This window comes from Natator depressus, chromosome 5 (genome assembly GCF_965152275.1).
Source record: "Natator depressus isolate rNatDep1 chromosome 5, rNatDep2.hap1, whole genome shotgun sequence".
NCBI lineage: Eukaryota > Metazoa > Chordata > Testudines > Cheloniidae > Natator > Natator depressus.
In genome coordinates this window covers 5,333,798-5,361,506 of record NC_134238.1, presented here as the reverse complement: position 1 = coordinate 5,361,506, position 27,709 = coordinate 5,333,798, and the positions used below count along the sequence as shown (strand labels likewise).

Genomic DNA, 27,709 nt, shown 5'->3' with positions numbered 1-27,709 from the left:
TAACAGTAATGCCTAACAACTTAAATGCTAGAACTGTGTTTCCCTGATCATTTGAACAGAAATATCCTTCTACTCTGGGATTAGAGGCACAGTTTGGGAAGATTGCCACTACTTCCCTCCCTTCCGCCATCTTCAGTGTGGTCTCTGGAATCCATTCAGTGTTTCTGTTGGATGAAAATTGACCAGTTAAACATTTGCTCCAGCAATTATGAACATTGTTGTTTGTGAATGGTGGGGGGAATGTTACTGGTTATATAGTGATACATGCTGAAGTTTTTCAAGAAGGAAAACAAAATCCCTTTTTCCTGAGAAGGAATTTGGAATCAGTTATTTTGCAGTAATGTCTGTCCCCTTTTGGCATGGATGCAGTGCAGGTAGTTCACCAACTATTAGTTGAAATTTTCTTAATTTGCAGTTTGAGACCATAGACACACAGTATCCCTTAACACATTCTTTCATTAGCTGATTAAGTGTGTTCTGCAGCTTGCTCTTTTCCCATCACTACTTATGTGGCTGGAACGCTAAAAAGTTACACATACTGGAATGAGGATTGTCTAAACTGAATGCAGCTGAACAGAGGCCAGATATCCATTTCTGTAGTCAAGAGTGATCACAAGAGTAGAAATATGGTATTTTTGCCAAGATGGCCTATGAGAACTTCTGACAACTAGTGGCAATCAGCTACAAGATTCTTTGTCAGGGTACACAATGTATTCTTCTATTTTCCCCTTGTACCATCACTGCATGTGTAACAATAGCAAAAGTAGCTTCTAAATGCTACCTGCCCACACTACTTCTGCAATAATCAGTTAACTATCTTATTTGTCTTAAGATATCAAACCTCTTCCAGGAACAGAATTTTAACAAGCTGTAAGGAAATGGTTTTTCCTTTTTGAAAACCTGGAAAAATGATCAAATGTGACCCCTAACCACTTTGTAGCTAAACTTGCATTGGGAGTACGTGTGGAGAGCTAGAACACCAACTTAATTTAAGCAAAACAAAACCCTCAGGACTTTTATCATGAACCAGAATGTGTCTGGAGGTGTGTCTACTTTTAATGTACTGTAATCTAGTTCTTTTAAACTGAACCCTTTTGAGTGGCAATTACCATAAATATGTTGTATCTCCTTTTGAGAGCTTCTCAGGTGGCCCAGTCCTAATTTGTATTACTTTCTGACACAATTTAAAAATTGTTTTCAGTGGTGCTATAGCCATTTTTGTCTGAGGATGTGAGCGAGAGAGGATGGGTGAGGTAATATCTTTTATTGGGCCAACTTCTGTTGGTGGAAGGGAGAAGCTTGTGTGCTTCACAAAGCTCTTCCTCAGGACCTTGTCCCTTCCACCAAGAGAAGCTGATCCAATAAAAGATAGTCTTACCTGTCTTGTATGTGTCAGGATTCAAAAAGAAACTTCAGCCTCTCCCTCAGTTCTATTAATGATTGTAGATCTTAAGAGAAGGATTTGTTAGCCTATCTCTCAAGTTTTGTCATTCTAGTGACCTACAATTTCTCAATCTTGATGTCATAAAGAAGCTGTTTCATAGTCACTAAAAACAAACATCTTTTTATTTAAAAAAAAAATACTTTGACTAAATCTAGTTTGGAGTTGGTAGGGAAGGAGAAGTGCTGACATGATTCTTAATCTTTTTAATACTTGAAATTCACCTGCAACCGATGATGCCTACAGGCCCATATAGCCCAACAGTTCATTCTGCTTTTGTCATTTCTTTAAATAAGTCATAACCTGGATGGGTCTGGTTTGATACTAAGCAGATGTGACAGCATTCCCAGAGTGCAACCTGAACTGTGCCCTCTGTCCCACCAACCTGGGGTATCCCTCTCACCCTATGATGCTGTTGGCAGGCTACAAACCTCTGGCAGGTACTGGACTTACACAGACATCCACAGGTAGGGACATACCCAACTGAGTTACATAAACGCTTTGCCAATCACTCATGAACCAACAATATAGAGGCTCCAGCCAATTCCTTCCCGTTCCTTAGCCTTGCACCCCAGAACTGTACCGTCTTGCTCTGGTAAGAAGCCTGACCGGTGTAAGTTCATTACCCAGTCTGCGTCTCCCTCAGTGTGGAGAGGACACACATTAGCCTTTCAGAGTAGCAGCCGTGTTAGTCTGTATCCGCAAAAAGAAAAGGAGTACTTGAGGCACCTTAGAGACTAACAAATTTATTTGAGCATTAGCCTTTGTAACCAGAGCTGAAATTTCCCAAGCACTTCAATCAAAACACACTGTTTTAGATAAAATATAAAACAAATTTATTAACTACAGAAAGATAGATTTTAAGTTATTATAAGTAGTAAGCATAGAGATCAAAGCTGGTTACCTAAGAAATAAAAGTACATTTTCAGTCTAGTTTATAGAACTTAAACAGGATTTGAATCAAGAAGTATCTATCTCTGATAGATGACACAAACAGATCTCAGATCTTCAGTACACAGGCTGGAACTCCAGCCTGTGACCATGCCTGTGACCAGCCTCGCCAGTTCAAAGTTTTTTGTCCTCCAGATGTTTCTTCCAGGTTTTGAGTTGTGGGGGGAGTGAGGACAAGTCATGATGTCTCTTCCCCTCTTTATAGTTTGTTCTAGCTTGCTGACAAGATTTTGCTATGATGTGGGTCCAGCAGTGTCCATTGTATACATGTTCTCTCTGAGAAGTCTTCTGAGATGGTGGTTGGGAGAGTGGATTCCTTTCAATGGGCTATCTGCGCATTTTGCTACTCCATTGTTGTACCTGAAAGGCTGATTGTGGGTGTTCGTTGTCTTGCAACATATTTCAGTAACTCACAGCAAAACTTCATAACCTTGCATACAGTGATAGAACATAAAATCCAACAGGATATTAACATTCAACAGATCAAGACTTTAAAATATGTCACAAGGCATACTTTGTACAAAACATATCATAATTATATGACAGTGGTGAATATGGGGGTTCCAGGGTGCAGCTTTGAGGTACAGAATGCCACAGCAAGTGTTCAGAAATTTTTGGAGTTCACATTTTACTAAAAAAAAAAGAGGTTAATTGGTTGCTAGTGGGGTGTTAATTCTTATGAACTGTTTTATCTTCACTCCCAAACACTGGTATCTGTTTTTTTTGTTTTTGTTTTTTAAAGTGCGTGTGCGGCGGAGGGTGGGACCCTTACCGTATGTTCGGGCTGTTCCCCACAACACTCAAACCTAGCTTTTCATCTTCCTATTTCACTTCTGCCTGTCTCACTGAATGTGGCAGCTCCTAATTGTGATTCCTGGATCTGAGCTATTTTGTTCTTGACATGTAATGTGTAGCGGAGAAGTTCATGTCCAGTCCAGTGGTGAACTCTCTTAGAACAAACAAATGCTTAATGGTTATTTAGTGTGAACAAGCCAGTGTGACTTCTACATAACTAGGGCACAGATGAAACATGTAACAACGTAACTGCTTTTTAAATTTTGGTTATTTTACAGAGCCTTTGAGTTAGGCTAGCCTTCTTTATACCAAACACTTTAGTGTCAGTTGGTATTGCCATAGCTAAAGTCCCGAGCTGTGATTTGACATGATTGGGGCAGATGGAAATCCATCTCTACCAATTCTGCGCTTACCTGACTTAAGATCTGTTCCTGCCGCTGGTCAGGAAGGAAGTGGGATTTTTCCAAGACATTACGTGGCACATGGTAAACCTCTTAGCTTACATGGTTAAGAGACAGTCATCTTTCTTCAGTGCAGGAGCTTAAACTGTCAAATTTACCGTTGGTATTTTAAGGTACAATATTAGCTTAGGACCTTACCTTTAGCATGCAGTCTTTGAAGTATTAAAAAGTGAGTAACAACTGTTCTTTGCCGTTTATGAAACCTTAGGCTGGAGTGATGAAAACTCTAGATTCTATATTTATCATGTTGAAAGGTTGACTCCTGCCTCTGATCAGCTTCCCTTGCCCACTTGTTAAACTTTCAAACAAGCACCTTCATGCTTTCTCCTGTGCTGGCCCTCACACTTGAGAGAAAATTCCCATAAATGTCTACAAAGTCACTTCACTGTTCTCCTTTAAAACTCTCCTCTTGCTAGATCTCCAAAAAAACCCCACCAAATTTGACAATGGTTTGTGGTCTCGGCACACCAGGACCCTGTCTATGATGCTGACCAATATTGTTTCAGTTTCCTTATATTTCCCAGTCTATTTGTATCCTCCTGTGTAAGGTTTTTGGTGCAGGGACTATCTTTGTTCCGTGTTTGTACAGAGCCTAGCACAAAGAGGTCTTGGTCCATGACTAAGGCTCTTAAGTGCGATAGTAACACACATTATTTGTAACTCATCATTCCAATCAATGTTGTATTTAATACTTGTCCTGGTATCTAAGGAGGACATAGGGAGAGAGTGAATGATTCATAACCTAGTACAGTAAAGGGGTACAAAACTTCAGTGCTAAGTTTAAACGTGGGCCCAGGTTGGTACTAATAATAAACTCATAATCTGCAGCTTTCAAAGCATTCCAGTAGTTACTAATGATTTCAGTCAATTTTTCAGTGGATAGGTATAAAGGTGGTAATAACCTTGTTTGTGTTAACAGCGGAGGCTGAGAATTGGCATATATATACTCATCTATTTTTATTACCACTAGAGGGTCCTCCAGGTCATACTTCACTCATTTTGGCAATATGAGGAAGCTTCTGCTGGCTATACTGTGGACAGAACTTCAGTTTCCAAAGCTTATCTGTTCAGCACCTTTTCACAGGCACTGAATTGTTCTCAAAATACCTGTAACCCTTCACTCTCTTGCTGTTATGGATAAGGCTACGATTTAGTCAGAGGTCATAAAGTCACAGAAACTGACTTCCAGCAAGTTCCATGACTTCAGCCTGCAGTGGTCGGGAGCTGCAGGGTCCCCTGCCTCCTGCAGGGGCAGGGAGCGGCAGGGTACCTCCATTGCTATGCCCCTGCCCACCCCCCCGAGCTCCTGGCTGCCCTGGGCAGTGGGGAAATCCCCTCCCCCTGGAGCTCCCAGCCGCCACTAGTCCCTGTGCTGCTGCCCCACTTCAGGCAATGAGGAGACCTGCATATCCCCATTTTGTCACATTTTTTAGTAAAAAATCACAGATAAATTCATGGAGGTTGTGATCTTTTTCTTTTTTGCCTGTGACCGTCTGTGAATTTTACTAAAAATATTCGTGACAGTCTTAGCCTTAATTATGGATAATTGAGGCATGGAATACCATTGTGACCTAGTCACTAATATTGTTGTAATACTTAAAACAATTTAAATAGAGATGTACGCCATCAGTGGATAGAAATATATTGTTTCTAATTTACTGTGAACTATGAGAAGTTGGAGATCATTCTCCTTCTGAAACAGGTACAAGATCAGATTAATTTAGGCAGTTGTCAATATCGTGAACTACTCTAGGCTTCAAATAATTCCTCCATATTTTGGGTCTAGGCTAGGATACCGTTCATTAGGCTGTTACTTGTAGCAAATGTTCAGAATTTGTTTTTGCAAGGACCAAGCATGTCTTCGGTGCTACTGCAATATCATAATGAAATATTTTTGAATTATAGCGCCAAGAAGGATGCCCTAGTCAACATCAGTCACATTGTGGTAGGTACTATACAAACATAAGACGCTGTCTTGGACCAAAGAGCTTGCAGAGTAATATTAAGACAAGACACAAATGAAACAGGAGGAGGGAGGACAAAGACAAGTAATGGAACCATATGGTTGCAGATAATGCACAACTTTGATTCTGATTACTTTTTCTGTTTTCTACCTTTCCCTGTTTTGAAGCTTATTAACATCAGCTTATTTCCTTTCTTGTATGTAGAATTCTCTCTTGAATCTTTATTAGTCCAAATACTTGTCCAGTTTCTCTGAGACAATTCTCAAGACTTGAGTGATAACCTATATCAGGGGCCTGCCAATGTACAGAGCACAACTGTTTGTTTGTTTGTTTTTCCATCAGGTGAAGTATTAGAGCCCTTGTCACTGGAGAAGAGGCATGGACAAAGAACATACTAGGCTTCAGTTGCTTCTCAGGATTTCTAGATGCATTTGTGTGTAGCTGTCACTGTAGCATCATGTGAGCTACTGGTACCCTGTGAGCTTTCTGCTCTTGCTCCTTCTGTCCAAACTAATATATCTGCCAGTCTTTTTTGACCTCTTCTCATGACTGTCCAGCCACCCACTTAAGCACAACACAGCAAAAACAGATCTTAATCTTCTCCCACACATGCTCCCCATTCCCTCAGTCACTGCAGACATCCCTTATGTCCACTACCTAGGCATCCTCGTAGACCTCTGTCTAGAAAATCCTCACATTCAGTCTTGTCTAAATCTTCCCACCTTTTCATGAAAATCTGTAACAGCCTTTCGTGTCTGTCCAAACAGGTCCAAACCTCTTAACCTGATTATCCTAGAATCATAGAAGATTAGGATTGGAAGAGACCTCAGGAGGTCATCCAGTCCAACCCCCTGTTCAAAGCAGGACTAGCACCAACTAAATCATCCCAGCCAGGGCTTTGTCAAGCCGGGCCTTAAAAACCTCTAAGGATGGAGATTCTACCACCTCCCTAGGAAACCCATTCCAGTGCTTCACCACCCTCCTAGTGAAATAGTGTTTCCTAATATCCAACCTAGACCTTCCCCACTGCAACTTGAGACCATTGCTCCTTGTTCTGTCATCTGCCACCACTGAGAACAGCCCAGCTCCCTCCTCTTTGGAACCCCCTTTCAGGTAGTTGAAGGCTGCTATCAAATCTCCCCCCTCACTCTTCTCTTCTGCAGACTAAACAATCCCAGTTCCCTCAGCCTCTCCTCATAAGTCATGTGCCCCAGCCCCCTAATCATTTTCGTTGCCCTCCGCTGGACTCTCTCTAATTTGTTCACATGCTTTCTGTAGTGGGGAGCACAAAACTGGACACAATACTTTAGATGCGGCCTTACCAGTGCCGAATAGAGGGGAATAATCACTTCCCTCAATCTGGTGGCAACGCTCCTACTAATGCAGCCCAATATGCCATTAACCTTCTTGGCAGCAAGGGCACACTGCTAACTCGTATCCAGCTTCTCATCCACTGTAACCCCTAGGTCCTTTTCTGCAGAACTGTTGCCTAACCAGTTGGTCCCCAGCCTGTAGCAGTGCATGGGATTCTTCCTTCCTAAGTGCAGGGCTCTGCACTTGTCCTTGTTGAATCTCATCAGATTTCTTTTGGCCCAGTCCTCCAATTTGTCTAGGTTACTCTGCACCCGCAGCAAGTTTGCAGATGACACTAAGCTGGGGGAGAGGTAGGGATAGGTTCCAATCATCCAGATCGTTAATAAAGATGTTGAACAAAACCAGCCCCAGGACCGGCCCCTGGGGCACTCCACTTGATACCAGCTGCCAGCTAGACATTGAGCCGTTGATCACTACGTGTTGAGCCCAACAATTTAGCCAGCTTTCTAGCCACCTTAGAGTCCATTCATCTAATCCATATTTTTTTTAATTTGCTGGCAAGAATACTGTAGGAGACCGTATCAAAAACTTTGCTAAAGTCAATATATATCACATCCACTGCTTTCCCCATAATCACAGAGCCAATGATCTCATCATAGAAGGCAATCAGATTGGTCAGGCATGACTTGTTGTTGGTGAATACATGTTGACTGTCCCTGATCACCTTCCTCTCTTTCAAGTGCTTCAAAATGATTTCCTTAAGGACCTGCTCCATGATTTTTCCAGGGATTGAGGTGAAGCTGACCAGTCTATAGTTTCCCTGGTTCTCCTTCCCTTTTTTAAAGATAGGCACTATATTTGCCTTTTCCCAATCGTCCGGGACCTCCTCCAATCTCCATGAATTTTCAAAGATAATGACTGGTTCTGCAATCACATCAGCCAATTCCCTCAGCACCCTCGGATGCATTAGATCTAGACCCATGGACTTGTGCATGTCCTCCTTTTTCTAAATAGTCCTTAACCTGTTCTTCCACCACTGAGGGCTGCTCACCTCCTTCGCATACTGTTGCCCAGGACAGCAGTGTGGGAGCTGACCTTGAAGACTGAGGCAAAAAAAGCATTGAGTACTTCAGCTTTCCCCATCATCTGTTACTAGGCTGCCTCCCCCATTTAGTAAGGGTCCCACATTTTCCCTGACCTTTTTCTTGTTGCTAACATACCTGTAGAAACCCTTCCTGTTACCTTTCACATCCCTGCAACCTCTTTTTGGGTTAGAGAAATGCCATCTTGCTCTGATTGATTATCCAGAAAGTTCTTGCAAAGAGGATTTTCTTGGCTTGTGACTTTGACCATATCACCCCTCTCTGCTTCCTTTCACTGGCTCCCCCTTCTCTGCTATAGCAAACCTAAATGACCTGTTCCACATTCGTAACTTAGCCCAATTTAGCTATCATGCCATATGTTGTTGAGCCAATGACTCTGCCTCCACTCCACCAACAATGCTAGCCTCCATTGTCCACTTGTCAGACTTGCCAGAGTTCCTTCATGCTTTCTCCCTTTCTATCCTTTATTCCTGTAATGAGCTCCCTTTTAAACATCCACAAAGCCACATTTTCCTCCTTCAGATCCCTTCTTAAATCACTTCCGCTGTGATGTATACAATGTTCTTGACAGTGGTTAGGTAGCTGGTATGTCATAAGCGCTGCTTATTGCGGAGATCCTCACTATTATCATGTGCTTTTCTGCATCTGTGTTTATCTGTTCTCTTCTGGTACTTGTACTTGTAAGCTGTTGGCTGGAGACTGTTTAAGTATCTGTACAGTGAGATCCTGGTCTGGATTGGGGCCTCCTGGTGCTACTGTACTACAAAGAATAACGGCCAGAGCAGGCTGCTGTCCTTTCTGTACTGGAGCAACAGAAATAACTAATGGTCTCTTTCTGTAGATGTTCAGACACCAAGCACAAAGTTTACTGCCTGTTCTAATATACTTGTTAGACTTGGGAAGCAGTTTGTTGGAAATCATAGTAATAAGTCAGAAGCGTCACTGCTGCTTCTATCTGTCTTGCAGAGCTAGAAGTCCACCTTGGTATATATTGATAATACTTACCACTTAGATTGTCCTCTGTTTGTAGATTCTATCAAAGTTTCTGTAATAGAGCCCATTACTATAGTGTGTGAATGCCTTCAGAGTTAGTCCATTTTTGGCTATATAACTTTCCTCCCGACTACACTGAAATGACTTCTGAGTCTTAATTTCAGTATCTCCCTGCTACCAACTGAAAGGATGCATTGTTCTGGTAATTTTGAGTAGTTTCTTTTTTAAAAGTACCTCACTAATGTAAGAGTCAGCTTTTTTCCCCCCCATTCATCAGATCCTTTATGGTGCAGTTTGCTGTGAATTAAGTCATCACCTACTTATGAATAAAGCTGTCATTTAATCTGGTTATAGCTCTCCAGAACATCCTCTAAACTTGGAGTGGGAAGAGGGAGGAGATGGGGAGAGAATGTGAACCTCTTACAGGTCAGAAATGGAATCTGACAAATGGGATCATTGTTCAGGCTGTTACTACTTCCATAGTGACAGGTTTCAGAGTAGCAGCCGTGTTAGTCTGTATTCGCAAAAAGAGAAGGAGCACTTCACTCCAATGAAGTGAACTGTAGCTCACGAAAGCTTATGTTCAAATAAATTTGTTAGTCTCTAAGGTCCCACAAGTACTCCTTTTCTTTTTACTTCCATAGTAAGACCTGTTAACCTTCAGGGTGACAGTCTCCCTTGAGGAGGCTTTTGCGTAGTTTTAAACGTATGACTAAACTAACAGTGATCTAGCTGAAACAGCCCGTGCCTATGGAGATGCCAGGCTTTCAGTTTTAAAAGCACACCTTCAAGTTACCATGCTTATTTAAATACAGATTTTCACCGGTCGATAACTGCTGGCATGTCACTTGAGTTACTGTCATGAACCATCTGAGCAGCATCATGTGTGGGTATAACTAACCTAACTTGCTGAGAAGAATGTCACCTTACAATGTTTTGTAAACTAACTGTACACTAGGAAACCAATATAGTTTTCAGATTGGAATAAAAGTCCTCAAAACTCAACACAATTTCCAAAAAGGGTGGTGTAACTGTTTAGCCCTTCGTGTAATAAGTTCCACTGCAGACCAGATCTGCTGTTTATTGCCAGTGTTAACTGCGTCCCCCTAGTTTCCTCACCCATGTCCACAGCTTTAAACAGAAGAGTTCAGCTATTTATTAATGTAGTAATTTGAACATGAGCAGAATGGTAGCATCAGTTCTTATTTGGGTTTTTTTTTGTTTTTTTTTTGTATGGCAGTGAAATGGAGACTTCAGAAGTTCTAGTTTTTAGGTATCTAGCTAATCTGATGTCATATTAGTCTTCAGAAACCATATTTGTTTGTTGCTTAAATTATAACCAGTGCCTCTAGCTTCAGAACTTTCTCCCCCAAAAGAATTGTGCCTGAACTGATGGTGAGAAATACAGGGTTGCATAACCCTGCAGCAGTAGTTATTTGGTTTACACTTACAATTCTATAAATAATTCTCTTCCCTTGCTGCTTTCAGCAGGGGGAAGGCTGCTTATGAAAAAGGTGACTGCATCAAGACGCTGCCCTGTGTTTTTAGCTGAACATGTGACTGGCTGTGTCTCTCGGGAAAGCTTAGCTGATACAGATTCTGAATTGCATATGAAGAGATGGCATCAAGGTGGTTAGTCAGTGAATGACTCATGAATGTTCAGAGGTTAGGCTGATATTTATTTAAAGTACTATCTAAAAATATTTAGTTAAACATGAGTGGAATGAAAAAGATGCTTCCAAAGCAAGCCGTTTCCCATCTACTGTGAATGAAAGGATGGTATACTAGATTACATGGCATACCTGGAAGGTTGAATGACTGCATCTGTTCATTTCACTTCAGTTTGTACATGTAAAGCCACAAAGCAAAGGAGGAGGTTGAATTGCTCATCAAAACCTGTCAACTTAGTAAAACCCAACAAACTGTCTGAGGAATGCAGATAATAGTAGGGTGAGGAGAAATAGGGGGAGCTGAGATTAAAATATATCTTGGTGTATATTCCATTGTGGCTTCTGTCTTTGGGTGATTGGCTGTGCATAAAATATTCACTTACCATTATGTTTGAATCGGACTCTGAATAAAGTAAACATATGATCAAAATAGAGCAGTTTTTTAAAAACAAGTCTGGAGAAGTACATGCATCACACTTTCACATTCAGTCATTGCATACATGGTAAACCTGCTTTTAAGAAGCTGAGTCTTTTATCCAGATCATTGAAGTTCAAAACACTGTTCCATAGATCAAAAAGATTCGTCTGGAATGTTTGGGAATTCAGTTGCAGACTGATGCAGCTCTTAGTAAATGACACCAGTCTGGACTTCTGAATTAGGTAAATAGTGACAATGCTAACATGGAGTGCTTTTTCACACTATTGCAATCAAGGCCCAGCACAAATTCTAGTGGGTAGAAGCTTACTCATGACTTGCTGAGATATCCTAAACAGCTGGCTGGATTGCACGGTGTCTGCACTGCATCTGGGAGGAGGCTTCCCAACGCCGGTCCACAGACGTGAGCTAGGGTGCTAAAAATATTTGTGTAGATGGTGTTTTGATGTTAACTCAAGCCTACTCCCTTGAAAGCCTGAGAGCCCAAACTCCAGCCCAAGTCCCAACATCAAAGCATAGTCTACCCACCTATTTAGTGCACTAGTGTGAACCCCACTAACACAGGTCTGTGGACTCAGATTGGGAGGCTTGCTCCCAGATGCAGTGTAGACATACCCTTAGTATCTAATGTAGCTGCCCATTTTCTCCATCCCCACCCCACCAGCCACCACAAGTGGGCCCCTCAGCCTGAACAACTTCAGATGCTATTGTTGGGTCCTGTTCAGTGTTACACTGTAGTGATGACTACCTAGACTTCAGTTTTCTGCAAGAAATGCTGCTAAGTTTGGTGAATTTGTGCCTTTTTCTTAAAAGCATCTGTAGTTGAGTATTGTTTCCTCTCGATGGGTGCATGAATATAATTTTTATGAAGGCCCTGTAAATTGTCTAACTTGACTATTGATTTAATGAGAGCAGAATGTCCCAGTATGAACGGTAGTTGCTTAATCATAGCATCAGCAGCAGCATTGCTGTTAGGAATGGATTGGAAATAGAAATGTTATCCAGTTGTGCCTGAATGAGTTCTGAAAAGTATTTTCTCATCTAACCAACAGGTAGTGCAGGCTGCGCATAAACTAATGCTTTCAGAGGCTTAAGGATCATTCCTGAAGTTGTTCAAAGTAAATTTTGGCAGATACTTCATCATGGATTCAACAGAATGAAAATTCAGCCGCTAGACTAACAAACTCTTTTCTGCCTTTCATACTGCTTTGTTGTTTGGGTAGCATTGACTACACTCTTTCAAAGCCCCTCCTTAAAACACATTTGCAAAAGACCTATTAAACCATATCCCTCACTTTGCTGAAGCACTGAGTCGATAGAAGAAGAATATTTTTAATGTGGAACTAGAACTAATGAGGCCTATGCTAAACTTCACTGCTTTTTTCCAGCCATGTGCACCTGTTCTCTAATCTACGTAAATAAATGGGTCATTGAAGGAGGAGGCTAGACCTCAGGATACTTGTTGATGCTTTATACTTACACAACACCTTTCAGCTATAACTCAAAATGCTTTAAAGACATCAAGTATCTATTTCCCATGTTCTGAGTGAGGTTGGCAGCCTAAACTTGGGAATGGTTTGTGACTTGCTGAAGGTAACACAGCATACTGGCAGTCTGGAATATAAATTGCCTTTTTACTCCTGGATCCTGTCTTCAAATAATATCTGTCAATGACAACAGCTACACAACTTGTTTGTATAAGAAAGCAATGGCTAGATAATACCTAGAGCTGCAAGTGAAGGGTCAGGGAAAATCCAGATAACCTGGCAAATCCTACACTGAGCGTAGCTGGGAGAAACTATCATTGGGAAGCTGTAAGGTTCCACCTTGTCTTCCAGCATGAGCAGAATGGACCTTTTTCACTTTACCCATATGATGTTACATAAGCCAATGGATGCTAGAGGTTTGGCAGTACTAAGGTATTGATCAGACTGTATATTAGTGGAGTTCAGCTACACAGTTCCCCATGCTTGGGTTTGTTTAGTCTGGAGAAGAGAAGACTGAGGGGGGACATAAGCTTTCAAGTACATAAAACGATGTTACAAAGAGGAGGGAGAAAAAAATTGTTCTTTCTAACTCCTGAGGATAGGACAAGAAGCAATGGGCTTAAATTACAGCAAGGGCAGTTTAGGTTGGACATTAGGAAAATCTTCCTGTCAGGGTGGTTAAGCACTGGAATAAATTGCCTAAGGAGGTTGTGGAATCTCCATCATTGGAGATTTTTAAGGGCAGGTTAGACAAACACCTGTCAGGGATAGTCTAGATAATACTTGGTCCTGCCTTGAGTGCAGAGGACTGGACTAGAAGACTTCTCGAGGTCCTTTCCAGTCCTGTGATTCTGTGCTACCTATAGCTGAGGATAAGTTTAAAGCCTATTGGGTTCTGTCCTATTTTTTGTCAGCTTCCAAGTTCTTGTGTAGTCACCTTGAAGACTTAATTATATTCTTGTCAGAGTAAGAGAACCACTCTACTAAACTACCACCACCACTTTTGGCAACACTTAAGTTTTCATGGAAGTTCTCCAGTCAAAGCATGCAAATGAGCTTGAAATTCTTTGAGGCTTCCTACCTCCATTTGCCAAGTCTAACTTTCAAAGCAAAGATATATCCGTGGATGATGTAAGATTGTCTTGGGGCTTTGGAGAGGATGGGGAACTCTGAAGTGTGTATGCTCAGTATCCATCCGTAAAAACATACGGGCCACAAATGTACTTTTTCCTCTCCCTCACTTGAAGCAAAAGACTTGGAACTGACACCCTGAAGCTTGGAGAACAAGGCTTTGGGGAGACCATGAAGAGGTATTTCCATTAGAGGAAGGGAAGGAAATAGTAAGACATGATGCAGAAGAATTTGAGCAGAGGTAGGGTCCAAGGACCAGTTAAGGCAATGGGCAGGCTTGTAGATTACATATGTTTGGGGGAAGCATTCAGGATCAGTGATTGCTCCAAACAAAGGTGCTGCTACTGGTCAAATTTCAAAACTAAATGAATGATTAAATAGATTTAAATTCTTGCAAGTGTGGGAGGGTAGGTGGGAACCAAGTTTAATGATATCCTCTGGCCAGTTATGCAGAATGCCAATATTAGATTACCATAATAGTCACTTTGAGTCTTAACTGAGTACAAAATATTTTGGTCAATCTAAACCTTAACTCAGGCATTTCAAATGTTCCCTTTTAGATTTGTGATGGAGTGGGAACGATACCTTACTTTGTTGATGGGGTGGGCGAGCAAGTCGTCATTCTGTAAATGTCTGTTTTCTGAAAGGTTGCTAATGCTTGGAGATTGACATAGTAAAAGCAAGACGTGTAATTCCCACCAAATAGTTTGCCATGTACCTTCATTCTGACCTGCAAAAAATTCTAATCATACTATCCGGGTGTGGTGGGTTTTTTTTTTTTTTTTAAATAAAAGCTAGATTGCAAATCAAATTGAAGGTTGAACTTAATTTCTCTCCCTGGGCTGCCTATGCTGAACTAAATTTATAACAAATCACCATTTCTACTGTGACATTAGCTGTATTACGTGAAATGAACTTCCATTTAAGGTTTCAAAACCAACTACAGAACATGTGCTGCAGAGCCTGTCGGTTAGGCACTAACCTAACTAACCTTAGGCACTGTAATACAGAAGGAACCAAATAACTAACTCATTTTTCTTTCCCATGTGCTTAATTGCAGAGTTTTTTCTTTGTTTCTGCTGGTGCTGCTGAAAAGTAGGTATTACGAACACTGTGCATGTGAACATAGCTCGCTTTGAGCCTGGGATGTAATTCTCTGAACAGTTCACTAGTCCAGCCCAGCTTTGCAATAGGTCCTGGCTTTGTCCAGTTCTTATTGGTATTGTATATTGCTGAGCTAGTAAGCCTTTGCATTGAAAAATGGGCATTGCAGAGTTGGCTTGGTTAATACAGGCGCTGGTAGCCATGTGCTGATCCCAGTGCTGACAAAGCAACAAGAATAAATAGCATGGTAGGGGAAGGGCATGGTTTCAGGAATATGCAGTTGGCCTATTGTCAAGGGGGGTAGATCATTCTGCTTTCAGCATACTTCTGCCATTTTAAACAGCTCCACAGCAAGCTGTCAAAACTAAAATATTTTTAAGATACATTTGCTATGTTTAAGGCTGAACACCTATGTAATGTAAGGATGCTGACAATGAGTTACCACAGTAGATGTAGTTTTTACTGCAGATGGTGCCTTTAGTTGACCTCCTGTATTTCAAGAGCAGTTTATCCTTGACGACTCAGCATTTGAATCAGCTATCCAATCATTCATACCTAGTAGCAATATTTAATTGGTCAATACTGTGAACCATCTCTAATAAAATTTCACTCGAAGTTAGAAGTGACTTAATTCAAAGCTGCTTTAAGATCCTAAACACTCTACTGGTTTGCCCTTAGACTAAGTTTCTGATTAGCTCAGGAGTTTGTAAATTAAGATTAACGGCTGTAATACATCATAAAGGCTAAAATATCTGAGCTTGACTCCTCTGACACACAAGGGAGAACATTTTAAAAATATTTGTTCCTTCTCTGAGTTAGTGTAGGGAAATGACAGAATAACTGTTCAGATTTTCACCCATTCCTTGTTGATGACGCTTGGAGGAAAGGACCAAATGTTGCTCAGTTTACACAAATCCTCTAGAGACAGCGCATGCATGAGAAATATATATCACTTGTGCTCCATTCTTCTATCAAGGACTGTATTTTACCCTGATTATCATAAGTATTGTGCAGCTGTAACTTTGAACTTGGTCAGTATGTAGGCTTGCTGCCTTATTTGTCCATTTCCTGTTTATTTTAACACTGCCCAAAACCATTCGAGTATTTAACAGCCACAAAAGCCATAATTGCCCATAAATATGAATTTAAGATAGACTTAGTATTTACTGAAAGTAGGCATTTTCTATACGCTATTTCTTGCTTGTAAAATTTACAAATTACAACACAATAATAGTAAAACTCTTAATTTGTAAATTTTAATGTTGCTATTATAATAGTTCCTAGAGGCTCTAATCAGAATCGGGGCTCCATTGTGTTTGGCTCTGTGCAAACCTGTAACATGGTTCCAGTCTGAAAAAGCTTGTAACTTAATATAAATGGTTCACTTTGTGTTAAGTGACCTACAAAATGCTATACAAAAAAGAGTTTATTCATTATTTTAAAATGTATAAAGGACACTTTTCGACAGGGTTTTTACCTGGAAGATGCTAAGAGTGTCCGGATGGGTTTTCCTAGCAGACCTTGTGGATGGGGAACAGTAGGCAAAGTGGTTTTTGTATGTATCATGAGCTCATTCATGTTAATTATAGAAGAACAAGGGTTGTAGGGGTTCAACAAAGGTTTATCATGGAAGTGTTGAACTCTTTGGTGGTGTGTAAACAAAACCCAACAGTTTTGATTAAAAATTCCTTCATCCTTTCAATAGCTTAATTTTCATTTCCTGTGATGTGTTTTGTTTCACTAGATCTCTAGTCTTCCAGATTAGACTGAGCATTGCAGGCCACCTTTATAATCATAAAGCAGCAAAACATGATACAAACCCAATTTTTTCCTTTATGGGTTATCTTTGGGAGTGCATACCCTGCGTTAAGTAGTTGCTTTCTAGTTCTATGCAATGGGCATGTTCATTCAGGATTCCCAGAACTAATTTGGCTGTCTTGTTTGTATTCATTCAACCACTTATTTTTTTTTCTAATATGCATAGCTGAAAGCCAAGCTGTCTGTAATAGAACTGTCTTGGTGCTTTCTGCTTGTACTTACGTGATGTGTCTGAAAAGTGAAGTAAATTATGGGTGCAGTCAGGTGCTATACTGGGAACTCATGTTCAGGTATGATTTCAATAAGGACTTGAAACTTAGGGGCCAGAGGTGAAAAGTTGGTGTATAGCTCACTACATACATCACTTGGAACAACTTTTTATTGTTGAGGCTTGCAAAGACGTTGCACTCAACTTGACAGCATTTCTGTGTGTAATGCAATAGCTTTTGAATGCCACATCGGATCAATTCCAAAATTCCAGGGAATGTTCTAGGCATCAATGAGCAGAATGCAATTGTTTTTAGGGGACATGGGCGATACATGGAGCTGCTGTCATCTGTTTAGCACAGTCACTGCTTTAAGTACCTCTGCAGTTGTCTCTAGATCAAACAACTGGTGTCTGGCAGCCATTTAGTGCCTTCTAGTATAACAATCCCTCTGCTTGTGGTCCTGATAGTATTTAGCATGTGATGCCCTGGATGACTTCTCTCCCAGACAGAGAAATCGGTGTTCTCCCTGCTGAAAGCTCTGTGAGGTGGATTCTCAGCCAGCAGGGACACCCAGAAGAAGTGAGGAAGGAATGAAGTGTCCTCTCTACTAGTGCCCTTCCTGATCTGTAGGGGTAGGACACCAGTCATCCACTCCTCCTTTCCAATCCGGGGTTGGGGGGGAGACACTAAGCCATTGGCATGGGGGAAGGTAGGAATGGAGGGAACAGAACCCCTGCTGTGGTGGGAGATGGAAATGGGTAGGAGGAGACAGATCCCCAGGTATGGTGGGGAGAAGGCAGGACCCTATTAAAGGAGAATGGAGGGGCAAAAGCCAAAGCATCAGAGGAAGTGGGTAAATTTTACAGTCCCTGAAATAGAGGGGGATTGGGAGGGTGGCAATACAGAGAGCTTGTTGGTTGGAATGTAAGGATGCAAGGAGTCCCTGCTGTGTTTTAGTGAGCTTGGCCTACACAAGCCACAAAGTGTGTGACCCACTACTTTGTATTAATGGCAAGTCTGCCTAGTTAGTTTTAATAGTAATGCTGGTCTTGTAGGTTCTGAAGTTGGACAGCATCAAGGTGATTTCGCTTCTTGACTGGCTTGCTAAATGGGCTGTTAATACTTAAGATGACCACTAAATGTAGTGGTTAATACTACATCCTGGAAAACATTTCAATAATCCAGGCTTAATGTGGAAGAGCAAATCCATTAGGTGAGTTTTAAAAAGGTGTGATGTACCAGCCAGCATTAAAAGGCATTTTGTGGGATTAGATGTTAGAATTAACACAGCACTGGTTTGTATAGTTCCTGTACTTCTGTTGGCCTTGTGCCTCATGTTAAGCATGTGCCGTGCAGATACCGCCATTTTGGCTGAAGGCTTTCCTCTAGAATGCAACTGCTGAAAACAAGGTGTATAGTTGGAAGCCTGAGTTTCCTGCTTATTTGCAGCATACTCAGTGGTCACTGCACTGTTTACCTATCCTAAAAATAAGTGTTTATCTGTAGAAGTACGATGTATACTTTGGCGACTGATATTTGAGAAAAGGAGTACTTGTGGCACCTTAGAGACTAACAAATTTATGAGCTCAAATAAGTTTGTTAGTCTCTAAGGTGCCACAAGTACTCCTTTTCTTTTTGTGAATACAGACTAACACGGCTGCTACTCTGAAACCTGATATTTGAGAACTAGTCCCATGGTCTGATATGCGCAGATTACTGAAGACTCTGCCAGTACATAATAAATCATTGATGGGGATTCTCTGCCTTAGTTTCTCTCAACTGAAATACCCAAACTTTCGGTTGTCCAGATGGGAATTTCCCATCTATTTTAAAATCTTGAGTTACTCTGGCACAATCTGCCCACGCTTATGAAGATGAAAACATTTTAATTTGCACTGGGCAAATGGATGAGTACCAAGTTGCTTTAATTTTTTTTTGTTTTGGTGTGGAAAGACTGGGTTACTGATAGCATTAGAATACTGTGGGACAGAAAAGGGAAATCATCAGTGCCAGTATTCCAGTTAACTGCTGGGAAACGTCAAATACGTGTATTTAAGTGAAAATCTAAAATTAACAAACATTTGATTGCTGCGATAACGCTTTCTGTAAACAGGCACTTTGGGCCTTAGTAGTGGTTAAGTCCTTTACGCACGAAGGAATTGGATGTAATCCAAACTATTGGTTGACAGTTGTGTACGCTGTGTGATAAACCTAAAGTAGTAGTTCTCAACCAGGGGTACATGTGCCCCTGGGGATATACAGAGGTCTTCCAGGGGGTACATCAGCTCATGTAGATACTTGCCTAGTTTTACAACAGGTTACATAAAAAGCACCTGTGAAGTCAGGACAAACTAAAATTTCATACAGACAATGACTTGTTTATACTGCTCTATATACTATACACTGAAATATAAGTACAATATTTATATTTCAATTGATTTTATAATTAAATGGTAAAAATGAAAAAGTAATTTTTCAGTAATAGTGTGTGGTGATTTTCTTGTATTTTTAGGTCTCATTTTGTAGGCAAGTTGTTTTTTTAAGTGAAATGAAACTTGGGATACACAAGACAAATCAAACTTCTGAAAGGGATACAGTAATCGGGAAAGGTTGAGAACCACCGAACTAAAGAGATAAATTTGTTACAACAGTAGCCCTTACAGTATCATCTTACGTATGAGGTGCATAAGCTAACATGCTTGAGTTTTATGCTTTCTCCTGAGCTTACCTGAACAGCAATAACTTTGTGTAGTAAGGTTTGTTTTTTAAACCGGTTTTACTGACTACTTCTTGCAATAAAACAGTTGACATGGATGGAGACTAAGGGCTTGTCTGGACTACAGGGATGTGAATAGCTATGTGCGATCAAGTGCTGTGCTGTAACTCTTCTGTGTTGATGCTGTGGGTGCAAACTGAAAGGTTCCAAGGTCCCTTTAACACAGTCCTCTTCAAACAGGAGTTGAGTGCCTTTTCTAGCAGGCAGAGGTTGAGTTGAAAGTATCTAGAAAGTCAAAAGTTTGATTTTTTTTATATATAAATAAAAACACTTAGTGGGCAAAATATTTTTAAACTGCCACCACCTGCCCATGTCCCTCCATGCCACCCTGTTAAGAAACCTGTGTAGCTAATGAGGTAAGTTGTAATATGAAGAAATAATTAGTGGTCTTTTGGAAAGCTACTAAATGCTACTTCTAGTGTAAGCATGGCAGTGGGTATTCATTGTGCATTAGTATCTTCACACTCTGAGAAGCAAGGAACATCATACATTCAGGGCACATGCACAACCGCCCCACTCCCCCTCCACCTCATAACTTGGAAGAGTGTAAGATTTTTTTCAGTTAGGCTGTCTGCTGTTGTGCACCTCAGAGGAAGCTAAGTTTCAGTGGTGCTGCATAATCATAGCTTGTAAAGAGTGTTGGGAATAAAAAGCAAGACGTAACATTATAGGGAATGTAATTTTTTTTTTAAATGGTCTTTTCAGAGGTGCTGAGCAACTGCAGCTCCAGTTGACTGCTGTGGAAGCTGCTGGTCCTCTGCACGTGTGAAAATGAACTTAGTAGTCTTCTGAGTACTTGTTTTTTGCATGAAACATGCCCTTCTCCCCCCCCAACAAATTTTAAATGTTGTGATAGAGTAACCTGTTCATATTAATACTGTTCATAGCGGGGTCAGTGGTATGTAAATATTTTGGATGGAGTAAGCAGCGGTAATTACAACACTCTACACATATTAATTAGCTCTCCGAATACATTTAAAAACTGACTGGAAATTTTTAGTTTAAACTCTTTTAAAAATAAATGTACAGTAAAAGCCATTTTATCCAGGACTTCACCAATTGGAAAACTCTATAAACTGGCATTTCTGATCTTCATTGAAAGTCCGGTTTATATTCTGGTTGGTGCAGGGCCGGCAGGGGGTGTGGAATGCAGGCTCTGGGAGGGAGTTTGCTTCTACAAATGTATTTAAATTGCATAGTGTGGTGTGTCAGCAATCTAGTTGAAGAGACTGTATGTGTCAAATTACATAGGATGGAATCTGCAACCAACCCATTTTATCAAGCATAGTATCATAGTGATGTTTAATTTACCCCTTAGTATCTCTTAACACATGCCTGGGAACTGGCAAAACCCAAGTGTTTCGAAGAGCTATAGTGAGAGAGGTCAAGTGTTCAAATCTCTGAAATCTAGGATTTGCCCTGGTCACTTTCTGTAGTTGGTGTAAGGTAGACTTAAAATGGCTCAACAGCTTGCTGGGGGGGGCGACAGGGGAGGGATGTTGGATATCAAACTTATGTTTTTTCCTGATTTGTGTCTTGGGGCTTTCTGGGTACTCATTCTAAAAATAAATTCCACTTGAGGTTAGGTCTAATTTAACCAAAGGCATGCTGCCTCAGATCTGTGCTACTCTGACAATATATACAGTAGAACCTATCTTAACCCAGTTCAGGGTAGGTCAGGTAAAAAGTATCCAGATATCCTCCATTCGTCGCAGGTCAGTAGAGGTGGTATAAACTTATTTGCCACAAGTAACAAACTGTGTCACTCAAAAATGACCTTAATATATGGTCTTCTGACTTGGAAATATTTTAAATGGCAGTTTGTGATGATGCTGGATTCCTAGCTATGACGATTAGTGAGTCTTCTCCAGCTATGTGGCAGCTTGCCCCTGAAACTCCCGGTCTCCTTCACCCATTCAATTGAAATATATTAATGCTCAAATGGTGGAAAGCTGCTTTAAACTGATCACTTCTATTAAGGTAAAATGCTGAGTAATACCTGGAAACCTGTTTGTGAAAACTCTAATGAATGTCCTGGTTAAGAGTTCAGTTTCACTTTTCAAGCTAATGATCAGGAGAAGGAGAGATGAAAGTGATCACTGTAAAATTCCCCAATTTTTTTAGATCATTTGGGTTTCCCCAGTGCACTTAATCCTTCTGACCTACAGCTTGAACAGCTGGCATGGTGAAATTCTGACCTCTGGTGCTAAAAAGCTATTCAGTGGAAAAGCCAATTTCTGTAACTGGGTTGCTACACTAGAGCATCTCTGTACTCAATACTTCAATTTAGCTAAACAAAATAGAGCAGCAAATAATTGCTTGTTTCCAAATTCTGTAGCTTTCTGATCTTTTGTAAAGACATGACTGGTTACGATGTAAATTAAATCTGTCAATTGCCTACACATCAAAAAGTGGTTCCCTAATGTATACTTTTTATCTGCTACCCCAACAGTGTTGTGTGGCACTCTACAGCAGTGTTTTTCAAACTTTTTTCCTCAGACCCAGTTGAAGAAAATTGTTGATGCCTGTGACCCAACATAATTATATCTTTTGACTAGTTTTCATAAAATCATAATATTGCAATACATTCCATCTTAACCCACTTTATGTAACTAACACTAGACACTAGCCTTAGTAAGCCTATGGTAAGGAGCGTGGGAGGTGGTCCAGGGTGGGGTGTGGAGGTGAGGGCTCTGTCTTGGGGTGAGGGCTCAGGGCTGGGGCAGAGGGTTGGGATGCAGGGGTGAGGGCTCTGGGTGTGGGTGCAGGCTCTGGGGTGGGACCAGGGATGAGGAGTTTGGGGTGCAGGCAAACTGTCCCAGGGCCAGAGGACCCCCGCCCCCATCACTCTCCCCACTGGCAGCAGCTAGCTCCGGGGAGGGGCGCCTATCTCTCTCTCCCTGCTAGCAGGAAGCATGGCGCTCCAGGGGGCCAGGGAAGAGGCCTGTAGCAGCCCTGCAAGTGCCAACTTGCTCCCCTCCACAGTTCCTGCCCATCTCCTACCTCTCTGCTCTCCAGGTCCCTGCTCTGTGGCAACGATCTTTATGATTTGAATCAGCAAGGCGACGCAGTGTCTGACATTCCATGACCCAGTACTGGGTCACAACCTGTACTTCGAGAAACACTGCTCTACAGTGTATATGGATTGGTTTTGTACACTCAGTGCATTCAGATTGTTCAATTCTGCAGTGTTTGTGTCTTAACAAGCAGTTCAGTGGTTAAATAGCCCCCCAGTTTACCCTACAGTTGTGCATGCAACCCAGAAACTGCTTACTAGTTTATATAAAGGCGCTGTCTTTGGATCTGTGTAATCTCTGGATGGACTACGATACAACATAGCAGCGGGAAAGTGCCTGTCAAAGTTAAACCGACCTGTCTAAACTGCTTTTTAAATTTAAAATGCTCTGCATTTAAATACATGTAAGGCTCCAAGTTGAAGGCACAAAAAGCAAAGAAAACTTAGGCTGAAGTTGTCTTGGACATGCCCAGCAGCATGTTAAGATGTTGTTGTTAAAAAAGAGATGCAAAGTTACCCACTGATAGTTATTCTGACCAGCTGTAAGCAAGCTTTCTATCTAGCTCAACCCTGGGTTTTTTATTTCTGGATTTAATTTGGACTCTTGAACACTATTTTTCTCTCTTGTTCTAATAAAATGTCAGAACCAGGAGTTGAATGGGCTTAGACTGCTGACTGATGATCATTGTTGCATTATATTGTGAACATCCAGTTAGCATTTTTCTAAGTGTATATTCCAGTAAACCACCTCTGCTTAGGATTTGACACTACTGTACTTCCATAACACATGCTGTCTACCTGTACATGGACACTCTCTGTAAAGGTGCTTAAATTCAAGCTACTGAGAGTGCTGGTTTTGCTTTAAAGTAGAGGAGCCTAAATTGCAAACATGCTGGGTTTTTATTTCAGCGCACCTCGCCTCCTTACCAAACCTTAAGAGTGAGTTTTAAGACGCTAGTTTGTACCTACCTCTAGTTTTAACTGTAACTAGAATCTATCTAGTTGACATCTAAAGGTCTATTTGTTACTTTTTGTTTGTTAAAAAGATGCCCATCTAATGCTATGGGCATGCTAACCCACCATTAGTATAATAAAATTCTGTTATCAAGATTCTGGTTTATGTGGCAGGATTACACAGCTCTGCGACATGTAAGCCTCCTAATATCTGAATTTGTGAAGGGCTCAAATGCCATGGCATCAAGTGTAGTATAAATACTCCGCTTGGTAGACAGGTTAGTCTGCTTGAAGTAGAATTTCTACTTCCTCCACCAACCAAGTCCTTCAAAACTGCCAACAAATATTCCTTGTGCCTATTCAGACGCATTGGTTTGTGCAGTGCACAGGTATTGATGTAAATGTTCTTTAGTTAGCCCCACTAAGGTGCTTGGAACACTAGAAAATTCATCCTACTGGGGCCAAAAAACTTAACCTGTTTTGAGATTTTAAAAAAGGAAACTGATAATATTGGCCACTGAATTCTTCAGTGATTTTTAAGTCAGTGATTTTTTTTAAAACAGTTAATTAAGACATCTCGGGACTTTGACTCGAGTTAGAGCTACATGAAGTTGAGACAGTTGCTTCCTTGTCTTTCCGTCTATATTACAAGGATTGCCAGTCCAATGAACCTCAGTCCTGATCTTCAAATTCTCCTGTTCAAGTGCCAGTCTGCTCATGAGACCCAATAATGGAGCTAAACTTTGTAGATTTGTCAGGTGCCTAATGTCCATTAAAGCACTAACAAAAAATGATCAACTTTGTTTCCTTAAGACTGAAATCACTTTGGCCCCCAAACCTTCCAGTGTGAAAGACTAACATGGATTAGTTGGCTGGTCTCCATGCATTCTGTTACATGAAAACTGAGATTAATTTTATTTGTTGCAGGCTCACATTAAATTTCCTATCGACTATCCATATTCACCGCCTACCTTCAGATTCCTGACCAAAATGTGGCACCCCAACATTTATGAGGTAAGATACTTTTAGTGGTGCTTTTTCTCTTCAGGTGTACTAGAGACATGGTTTTAGTTTTGAGACTTATGTAATGCATTCAACGTTTGCTTGTCTTTAGTCACAATTAAGCTACGTTCTAGCTGTTATAACGTAAGGCTTTGTATTCTGGTAAGCACTCTAATTCAGAGAGTGGTGTTCAACCCTTGCGGATAACCGCAGTTGTAACTGCCTCAGATTTACCACAGTTGTGAAGTTCTGTTGTTGCTTGGAATGTTGGCAGTTACCAGCTTTTTTTCCATCCAGATTCGTTTGGGATCTTACTAATGACTGACAATTTCTCCAATCAACTTTTTATCTGACAGTTTGGTCAAAAATTTGATGGACAGTGAACTTTAGATTAAAATTAAATAGCTTATTTTGAAGCTGTTTTTCCTTTTATATTAAAGCAATAAATAGGCAACTATTGGGACTTACACAGCTAGAGAGATGAGATTTTCAAATGTATGGGGAAAGCTTGCCTCACGTTTAACTAAATGTGAATGCTCTTCCCTCCAGTTATGTTCTCCCTGGCTCCCCAAAAAATCCTTACTCTTCATCACTAACAGTATTGTAGATCATTTCATGATATAATTACAATGGTCGATCTAGCCTCTTCAGCAGTTAGTAAAAAGGCCCTCTCTAGTTTCAGTATGTCACACTTCCTGATGATCTTTCAAGTACCATGTCAGTCTTAATTAGTGGTCTTGGGTTAAGGAATTTAGGAGTCTGCATCAGGCATCATGAGACCTATCCCAGAAGCAGCTCTAGGCAGGTCCAGCACTTCGTCAGTGCAAACAAATGTGACACCTAGTGTGGATTTCTGGATTCTTTCGGAAACTATTTATCTTCCTTCTTTTTATGACCTGTACTTTTTCTTAGAGCATTTTAGTCTGTAAAACCTTTGCCACTGGAGACCTTGCAGCATCATTCTATGTTTGACACTGTGTGCATGTCACAGAAGTACCTAACTTCCGAAGTCTTGTTTGGAAGTTCAGAGCCTATTCTGAAATTTTAGATTGGCCTTTAGTGGAGGAGTCCAGACAAATCCCTGGGGAACCTTTTCACCTTTGACTATTAACAAAATTTCTGTTAATTTTTTGTCTTGCCAGTCCTCTCTCATGAGAAATAAATGCACTCAAAGGATACTGCCTCCACCCCCCTTGTAAACCCTCCCTTCTTTCAACAGTGGCCTTAATACAGGCTTTCCTAGGACGAATGATATTCACTTATGCTTCTGCTTAATGGGCTCAATGGAAAATGAGGGAGGCATTCCTTCCCAGGGTCTGAGCACATTTCTTGGATGTCTTAAGGAATGAGGACTCCAGCCCAAGTCTTGGACTTAAATGCCCTTACTCCAACATTGAAGTACATTTTGTTGCTCCTGAATGACCAGTCCTGAACAAATGGTCTTAAACGTTGTTTTCTCAGTAATCTCTCTAGACTGGAGGTTAGTTATTGAGCTGATGGCTTAGTCTTAACTGTTTGACTGGTGGCTTTTCCAAATCTGCACTGGCAAATAAGGTTATACTCCATATTAATTTCTTGATGCTGAGGAGGGGGGCTGCTTTCTTATGCAAAGGACTATCCTGGGTTCAGATAGTACATGGTGGTTGGTATCCTTATTGTGTCATTTGGAAAATCTTCCAACTTTTGCCGCGTCCTCTTGTTTTATCTCCTGTTTCAAGTTTTTAAAATATCTTTCTCAGAGCTCTGCTTCAACAGCACTGGATTTTGTGACCCGTAAGACCAATTAAAAATTAGGTCTGTCAAGCAATTAAAAAATATAATTGTAATTAATTGTGTTAATAATAGAACACCATTTATTTAAATATATTTGGATGTTTTCTACATTTTCAAATATATTGATTTCAATTACAACACAGAATACAAAATGTACAGTAGTTACTTTATATTTTTGATTAAAAATATTTTCACTGTAAAAAACCAAAAGAAATAGTATTTTTCAAACCTAATAGAAGTACTGTAGTGCAATCTCTTTATCATGACAGTTGAACTTACAAAAGTAGAATTACGTAAAAAAAAATTGCATTCAAAAATAAAACTATGTAAAACTTATAAGTCCACTCCGTCCTACTTCTTGTTTGTCTGAACATGTTTGTTTACATTTGCAGGAGATAATTCTGCCTGCTTCTTGTTTACAATATGACCTGAAAGTGAGAACAGGTATTTGCATGGCACTGTTGTAGCCAGTGTTGCAAGATATTTATATGCTAGTTGTGGTAAAGATGCATAGATATTTAGGTCAGAAGGGACCATTATGATCATCTAGTCTGACCTCCTGCACAACGCAGGCCACAGAATTTCACCCACCACTCCTCTCACCTATGTCTGTGCTATTGAAGTCCTCAAATCGTGGTTAAAAGACTTCAAGGAGCAGAGAATCCTTCAGCAAGTGACCCATGCCTCATGCTACAGAGGAAGGCGAAAAACCTCCACGGCCTCTTCCAATCTGCCCTGGAGGAAAATTCCTTCCTGACCCCAAATATGGTGATCAGCTAAACCCTGAGCATATGGGCAAGATTCATCAGCCAGAAACTACAGAAAATTCTTTCCTGGGTAACTCAGATCCCACCCCATCTAATATCCCATCACAGGCCATTGGGCCTATTTACCATGAATATTTAATTACCAAAACCATGTTATCCCATCATACCATCTCCTCCATAAACTTACTGAGTTTAATCTTAAAGCCAGATAGAGCTTTTGCCCCCACTGCTTCCCTTGGAAGGCTGTTCCAAAACTTCACTCCTCTGATGGTTAGAAACCTTCATCTAATTTCTAGTCTAAATTTCCTGGTGGCCAGTTTATATCCATTTGTTCTTGTGTCCACATTGGTACTGAGCTTAAATAATTCCTCTCCCTCTCCGGTATTTATCCCTCTGATATATTTATAGAGAGCAATCATATCTCCCCTCATCTTCCTATGTCCCTTCATCTTCAGCCACCATTCCAGAGGACATGTGTCCATGCTGATGATGCGTTCTGCTTGATGATAATCCAAAGCAGTGTCAGATGCCAAAAGCAGAAGTT

The 27,709-nt window shown here is 40.8% G+C and overlaps 1 protein-coding gene across 1 annotated transcript in view; it reads left to right on the top strand.

Moving 5' to 3' along the window:
- The window catches only part of UBE2R2 (ubiquitin conjugating enzyme E2 R2), a 95,406-nt gene that overhangs the window by 42,587 nt on the left and 25,110 nt on the right, over positions 1-27,709 (top strand). Inside the window, exon 2 of the mRNA XM_074952284.1 lies at positions 24,551-24,637. Within this exon, the coding sequence (XP_074808385.1) occupies positions 24,551-24,637 (87 nt within the window). The remainder of the gene's footprint in view (positions 1-24,550; positions 24,638-27,709) is intronic.